We start from the raw sequence: 8,257 nt of genomic DNA, 5'->3' as shown, positions 1-8,257 counted from the left end.
GATATATGGTCCTTTTCATAATTTTCAATAGCGAGCGCGGCAAAGCGATTACCATATAGAGAATTATCACTTAATTTTAATTGTTTTAAATTTGACTTAGACATTTTTTGTGGGCTCAATTTTCTTTTTATGTTAACGTAGCGGTCCATACCAGTCTGTATGACCGCACTTATTTGGTTATTTGTGTTCGCTGTAAAAGTGGAGCTTTTGTGAGCGAGCTGTTTTGTGCTTATATGTGGTGGTGGTCAATCAAGCAATCCATGATTGATTAGAAAAAAATCGATCTTTTTCTTTTAAAAGTATTGAGTTCGAAAAAACTTTAGCATCGTGAGTCGAGCCCTCATAACCAACAACAACATCTCTTATTCTTAATTTGTAATCACAAACAGCTTGAAGTTTAATGGAATAAATGTGATTTCTTGAAAAATATTTTTCTTGATTAATTTGTGGTGCATCTGCAATTTTTATTTCGGTGCCATCGATATAGCCAATGCAAAACGGTAATTCATTGTACGTGTCACTTATTATTTGTTCCTGCTCTGATGAGCTTGGCCATACGATGTACTTCGTCAATAGTGTTATAAAAACACTAAAAATTCTTTGTGTAATTTTCATCAAAGTTGCACCATCGCCAATTCCAAAAGTAGTTGCTACTTTCCTTATTGACGCACTCTCTCCTGAAGAGCCCAAACGATACAGAACTATAGCTAAATGTAGTCCAATCGGAAACTGTTTGCTGCCGTTTGCTTTTTTAAATATTTCAGCTTCAGAAATCAAGGCAACTAAATAAGCAAATAAGCAAAACCGACCGTCATCTAACTTGGTTAAAATTTTTTTTTACTTTTGATTCAAATTAATATATAAATTCTACTTACAAAATAAATATTTCCACTGTGATACTTCTTTTAGAAGTAATTAAAAAAAATTAATTTATCAGTTGTCATTCACGTTGCTCATACGCACCATAATACCATTAAATCAATTTTCGAAGAAAAACTATACAAAAATTTTCACTTTTTATTTTTAAACCTGCGCAACAAGTATCCGGATTTTGTTGTTTGTTAACTACTCCTTAAGTAATAGACCTTTTTCAAAAAAATTTTTTTTTTGTTAATAGGGTACACCCTTTCTTGACATATGGTACAAATTTGAACGCCATCTGTCAATTAGTTTGTTTACAGCAGCTGTTAATGTGAAACTACCTCAAGTGCATTTAGCGATTTTTACTATGGAAAATTCTTGTTGTACGCGATTTTTTGACCAAACACAGCACCACCGTCATCGCTCAGGCACCATATTCACCAGATCTAGATCCGTTTCCTGTTCCCGTAACTCGAATTGCTTCTTCGTGGTAAGCGTTTTGAGTCGATTGAATCGGTAAAAGAGAATTCGCTGAAGGAACTAAAAGCCATACCTTCACGGGCCTACGAAAAGTGTATGGAAATTTGGGTAAAGCGTTGGCATATGTGTATCGCTTTAGAAGGAGCATATTTTGAAGGAGATAAAATAAATTTGGAATAAAATTTAAATTTGTGTGTTTTATTTACAAAATCCGAGTACTTTTTGAGCAGAAGGTAAAATATTGACATTTTAAATTAGTTCCACATCATTTCTGTTTTTAAATTATGATTTTTAACATAATTAAACCGTTCAATAAACTTTTTTCTTATATACCATAGATGAATTAAAAAGTTGATTAGATTCATAGTAGTCGAACTATCTAAAAAACTGCAGCAGATAATCACACCTACCTTTTTCGGTGGAAGATAGCAAATATATTATCTTTGATGGCCATCAAAGATTAGCTTATATGGCGTTATATGTGCGTTATATGAGCTTATATGAACTTATATGAGCTTATATGACACTAAAGTTAAAGAGCCATCAAAGCAAAACATTGTTGTACCAAACGGTCGTGAGCGGGTATTTTTTATTTGCTCAGGTATTTCTCGCTTGTTGGATCTTATTGTTCCAACAATGGTCAACTTATATGGCTCTTTTAGGAAGCTCTTTGCTAGTTGTACGAAGGTGAACCAATTATCGAAAGTGATGTTGCGACAGGTACCATGTATTGGCCTTTTTAACTCCTTCACGAAGTATTCACCTAATGGCATCGTTGAAGTTGTGTAACGACACGGATTTTCCCGTTTCGTTGTACCATTTTTAATATTTATTTATTTTATATGTTGACATACAATGCCACTGAGTGATCATACAAGACACACTCCCTTCTTAGAAAATTGCGCCGTCTTTTATATGCATCCTCTTGAACTTTATGTGCAAAGTACACAAAGCTTTCAGTTTCTCTTAGTTAAACTTAATGCACTTTAACACTTGCACAAAAGCTTCCTTGTGCATCTTTTTGCAGCGAATTGCATTTTGACGTTTTTGACGTTTGCAAATGTTTGTTTACATTTTTACTTTTTACATGAAAGCGCCGGTGTTAGTAATTTTATCGTGTTTTTTTTTAAATTATTTATAATTTAATTTTATAATTATGAAAAATTATTTATTAATAAATTATTTAAATAAATTTGCGGGGATGAACAAAGAAGGAATGTATTTATTATTTTATTAAGATATATTTCTCTATTTATTACAAATTTATTTTCTCTTAATTTCAGATTGCTTCACGTGTTGCAGTTGCGTGCAGGCTGGGTGACTTTTTGGTAAGTAGTTTCTAATAACTATGTTAAATGTTAATTCCTCTATTTTAATTTCAGATTTCTTCGAAATTTATTTAAATTTATGTAGGTTGGAAATTTGTGCAAAATTTTCATCCTTATAGTTGTTGTTGTCTTGTCCAAATATGGCAACAATGTACCTATCTCCACTATAGGTGGTATTGAATAACTCAATAGCTGACAAGTGATTGTCCTTCAATACTGCGGTCAAAGTCAGTATGCTAAGAAGAGCACCAATTTCAAGACAATTTGTATCTGCGAACGTTTTGCTTGTCAAATTAGTTGTTCGTATTAGAGATATCTCTGCATCTGTCCACTAAACTATTTCTGATATTATTTCGTCAGTAAAAAAAGCAGTGAAGGAAGAAATCGGATCACATAAGGCTTTACATGCTCTTGTGAGACCTCTTATTATTCGAACACCATTCATCGATAGAACTCTACCGGCATTTATTCCCTTCGAAGTAGTCCAGCAATATTGGCTTTTGCTTCTTGATGTTGGCTGAAGTACTCTTACTATCCGGCTGTCTAAAGACGACCTATTATTGTTGGTTTCTTCGTGTTCCGGGTCTGGCGATATATTTTCGCGATTTTCCTGTACATTAAGATCTTTATCTTTTGCGTCTTTTTTGATATTTTGGAATATCATTTTCCGATACCACATCTTCTCTTTCACTCTCATTTTCGGTTGACCTACATTCATCTGGATATGTCAGATAAGTAGCTATTTGCGTGTCGTCTAATATTTCATTACTTTCCATTTTGCTTTTATTTACACTTACATGTACTGAATTTAAATAAAAAAACACAATAACTAATAATCACTTCTCTTTCACTCTCATTTTCGGTTGAGCTAAATTCATCTAGATATGTCAGTTAAGTAGCTATTTGCGTGTCGTCTAATATTTCATTACTTTCCATTTTGCTTTTATTTACACTTACATGTACTGAATTTAAATAAAAAAACACAATAACTAATAATCACTCAAAAATTGTACAAGTAGCACAAAACATAAACATACATCTCGTAGACGTATGGCTTGGCAGTATCTCAGAATATACAAATTTTACCACCGAAAATCAACTACCACTGGTAACGACTGAGATAAATGCAAATATGCATACGTTGTGAAAACATTTGTGAGAGAGAGAGAGCAAAATGTAAAAAGATCGTACGCCTCACAGACGTACATTATGAAAGCAGGGTTGAGCTTATTATATTTATATATTTATACCGCAGCACCATACTGCAGCCGAGTAATGTACTCTCTTTTACGGTAATGTTTTTAAATACCAAAAAAAAAAATTCAAAAAACTTTTATCTTAAACCAAAATAATAAAAAATAAACAACACAAAAATTTTATTCAATTTATTTATGCTAATTTAAAGCTCGGCAAGTGCTTTGGTTAATGTTACTAATTAAATAAAAAAGTGACAAAAAACCTGGAACTAGAGCACTTAAAGTTTGTGTAGTCTCGTCTACTCGTCTACATGGTTAGTCATCGCTTCTAATTTGATAGGTACGAGTTCTAAGCCTGGCACTTGCAGCCCAAACAAATTATATACGGACTATGGTATAAACTAATTAAGAAATTCGATTATTTTCTAGAACCACTATTGATGAGAACTTGGCAATACTCGAAACAGCTTTGTATGGTCAGCCAAATTTCAATAAATTGAATAAAATTTTTGTCTTTGTCCTTTCTTTCTTTGCTATTTGAAAACCCTTTAAATTTTAAAAATAAAACAACCGGATAACCATTTAAAGAAACAAAATTAGCATTTATTTTTAAAAATATTCGTACAGTTTACACTTTGCCAATAGATTAATAACAGCAGTTTTATATTATTTAAACCATACTTTTTGATTTCATTTGCAGTGAAATTCGGTGATAAATTTATATAATTTTCCTATATGCAAGAATTATTGTTTACTATGTTGCGAGTCGTTTTCTTCTTGTTCCTTTAACTTTACAACACTTTTTTTCCTAGAAAAGATAATATTCAGTAAGGTACATTCATTTTGTTTTAATAGGTTAACCAAAACTACTTTGTATTTGCCCTGTTTGAACTCCTTGTCAGTTTCTTGTGGGCTGTCAGATCCATCAGTTGTTTTAATAAATGATGAATAGAAGGATGAGAAACTTGAGCCATCCATATCGTCGCTATTACCATTACTATCAGTATTTGGCTAAAATATACAAAACAATGCATTTAATATTTAGCACTGAATCAAATAAATAATTTCACACTATTTTTATCAAATACATAGTTTCTAAAGAGTACTTTTGGGTGATTCTTTTACTAACCGGACGGATTTTGGCAAAAAATTATCTCATGATCTACGCCTTTTATAAAATAAGAAGACCCGTATCTCGGGAAAAGATTTTGTGAAATTTTTCCTACGAGATATGGACCCATGGGGTTTTGACAATTGGCATTGTAGACATATTTTCAAATGGGTATATCTCAAGTTCTATAAAAGATAGAAACTTGAAATTTACAGCGTTTCAAAGATAATTGTTTGTACTTTTATGAAATTATTTAAGTAATTAAAATTGTTTATATTTGAGTTCTAATATTAATCCTTAAATTTCAAAAAAAAAAATTTCTCAAAACTATTATCATATTTTATATTTTATTTCGATACAGTTTTAAATTTTACTACGAAATAAAAATTTTCGCACCTACCTTTTTCGGTGAAGTGTTATTTTGCTACAGTTGGAAAAATACTCTGCACAGGTAAGAAATCTATAGGAAATAAAAAAAGGTAAAGGTGTGACTATGTGCTGCAGTTATCTAGATAGTTCGGCTAGTAAGAAACTAATAAACTTTTTTCTTATATAGATGAATTAAGCCGTTTAATTATGATAAAATTCATAATTTAAAAACAGAAATGAAGCGGAACTAATTTGAAATGTTAATATTTTATGTATACATTTATTTTAAAAATAAACAGTAGACATTTTTGTGTAGTTTTTCTTCGGAAATTGATTTAATGGTATTATGGTGCATATGAGCAACGTAAAAACACCTGATAAATTAATTTTTTTTATTTAATTCTAAAAGGAATATCACAGTGGAAGTATTAATTTTTTAAGTATAATTTGTATATTAATCTGAAGCAAAAGTAAAAAAAAAATTTGTGTGACATAATACTTTTTTTTACTGCAAAATCGTGTGTACATGTTTGGTGTGATATGAAAGATAAATAAATTTTTAAAAGTATATAAAATTTAATTACTAATCGAAATCAATAACATTATATAAGAATATTTGTAGCATATTCTTTGAAAATTCATTCAATGGACCCATGGGGTTTTAAGAATTGGCATTGTAGACATATTTTCAAATGGGTATATCTCAAGTTCTATAAAAGCTAGAAACTTGAAATTTACAGTGCTTCAAAGATAATTGATTGTACTTTTGTGAAATTGTTTAAGCAATTAAAACTTTTTTTTTTTTCTCCCGCAAAACACATCAAGCACATGCGTACTACATTTCCATTGAATGAATTTTCAAAGAATATGCTACAAATATTCTTATATAATATTATATTAAATTCTATATACTTTTAAAAATTTATTTATCCTTCATATCACACCAAACATATACACACGAATTTTCAGTAAAAAAAACAGGATTATGTCACACAAATTTTTTTTTACTTTTGATTCAGATTAATACCCATTTAAAAATATGTCTACAATGCTAATTCTCAAAACCCCATGGGTCCATATCTCGTAGGAAAAATTTCACAAAATCGTTTCCCGAGATACGGGTCTTCTTATTTTATAAAAGGAGTTCATAAAAAAATTTCAGAAAAATCGGAGATCATGAGGTCAACAAGGTGTCCGAGTTGTAAAAGAATGACCCTTTTACAATACAAAGTATGAAAATCGTATTTTTTAAAATTTATATTCCAAAGTAAGAGTTATTCTTTTTCATTCTGCATATTTTCTATAATAATTTGTCTTAATAAGATTATTGTGAATATGGAATATATGAATATGGTATCTAAAGTGGCCCTTAGACAGCATCACGTGTTGTAACGACACTTTTGGGTGACGTTCAAAATTTTTAGTTTTGCTGGGGTATCCTCAGCCGTCGTCCAGAGTCGAGACAATTTATTTATAGTTTCGCTGAGACGTTGTTTTAGAAGAAAAAAAAACGTTGTTTTATATATATGAATTATATATATCTTTATTTATTCCATGAAGACTTATGATCTAACAAAGTTTAATTAACCAAATTCCAAATAAATTATTTAGCCTATAATAAGTGATTATTCCTTGAAAAAAAACATTCCTTTTGCTTTTTAATAATAATCAAAAAAAATATATGTTGACGCCAGAATTTCCTTTCTCAATATATTACTTGTAAAAAAAAAGATTTTTGGCAACCACAGTGTGACTTCCTGAGCCCCTTCTCTGTTGTGAAGTTGAACTTTGTGTTCTACTGTTTTCCTTTTCTTCTACTTCGCCGTGACTTTTAGTACTTTTACTACGCCCCGTGTTTATTTATTTCGTGTGTTATTTCTCTTTAATTTATATTTTATTATTAAAAAAATAAAGTGTATTAATAATTCAAAACAAGGTATTAAATATACCTATATATTTTGTGAATTTAATATTATCTAAATGTGAAAAGAAAAGAAATAAATTAGTAAATAGAAAAAACTAGCGTTGATGTGCTTAGTTGCTGCCGAAGTTTGTTTTGTTTACGTGTATAAAAATAAAATTGTACAAACATGAGTGTTAAATTGTTTTGTGTATTATTTTATTTATATATATTTCAAATAGATATTTGTTCAATAATTAAACGTGTTTTCTGTAATAATTGTTCAGTGTTGTTGTGTTTATAAGTTTTGTTTTCATTCATAAATTTTTGTAACAAACAAATTAAATTTTTTTCGTATATTTTAGATTCTGCACATGTATCGATGCCCGCGGCACGTTGGCTTCGAGGATCGCAGGTAATGTCCATGATATGTTGAATAACATTTTAATTCAATTTTATGTTTTTCCAGCTAAATCTACTTCAGTTATTTTCACGTGAGTTATTGAATATATTATGTGTAGCGGTGGCAGTTATTTTACGAACAGACTTTATTTTTTTCTTCTTCTAGATCATATGTAACACAAAAATTTATCGTAAAAATTTATGTCGTTACAGTGTTGACAACGCACGAAGTCTTCTCTCGCCATTACACATCAAATTTTACAACAATTTTTTAAACACGCCTCCAGCAAACAATGCAAAATTTGTTCACTCATCAGTATTAAAGCAATCGCTGAAGTGTCAACAGCGGCTGCTATGCGTAATTTCCATACGAAAAACGACGTTTTACATATAATTTATAATTTTAAATTATATGTTTATTTTTATAATTTCAATTTTTATATTTATTTTTATATATATTATATTTTATTTAATTTAATTTTTTTTTTTTGGTATATATTAATAACAAATTTTCCGTCGGTGCACAATGCAATTAATATTTAAAATAAAATATTCATTGTAATTTAATGTTTGGTTATTTATATATTTTTGTTAGCCCAAGGTTATTAAT

At 29.7% G+C, this 8,257-nt stretch overlaps 1 protein-coding gene and 1 long non-coding RNA gene across 2 annotated transcripts; both read right to left on the bottom strand.

Annotated features, from left to right (window-relative positions):
* Window positions 1-249: 249 nt before the first annotated feature.
* Window positions 250-3,333, bottom strand: LOC119667435 (protein ALP1-like). Its single transcript, XM_038076723.1, has 2 exons — window positions 3,202-3,333; window positions 250-819 (listed from the first exon to the last, which is right to left on the bottom strand). Exons 1-2 carry the CDS (start codon window positions 3,331-3,333, stop codon window positions 250-252), a joined length of 702 nt encoding a protein of 233 aa, XP_037932651.1.
* A 1,107-nt stretch (window positions 3,334-4,440) lies between these two features.
* LOC119666780 lies at window positions 4,441-4,916 on the bottom strand. Its single transcript, XR_005251414.1, has 2 exons — window positions 4,736-4,916; window positions 4,441-4,673 (listed from the first exon to the last, which is right to left on the bottom strand). It is a non-coding gene; the product is annotated as an uncharacterized LOC119666780 (long non-coding RNA).
* Between the last annotated feature and the right edge of the window lie 3,341 nt (window positions 4,917-8,257).

This window comes from Teleopsis dalmanni, chromosome 1 (assembly GCF_002237135.1).
Source record: "Teleopsis dalmanni isolate 2A chromosome 1, ASM223713v2, whole genome shotgun sequence".
NCBI lineage: Eukaryota > Metazoa > Arthropoda > Insecta > Diptera > Diopsidae > Teleopsis > Teleopsis dalmanni.
The sequence above is the reverse complement of the archived record's forward strand: the minus strand, read 5'-3'. Positions and strand labels throughout refer to the sequence as shown.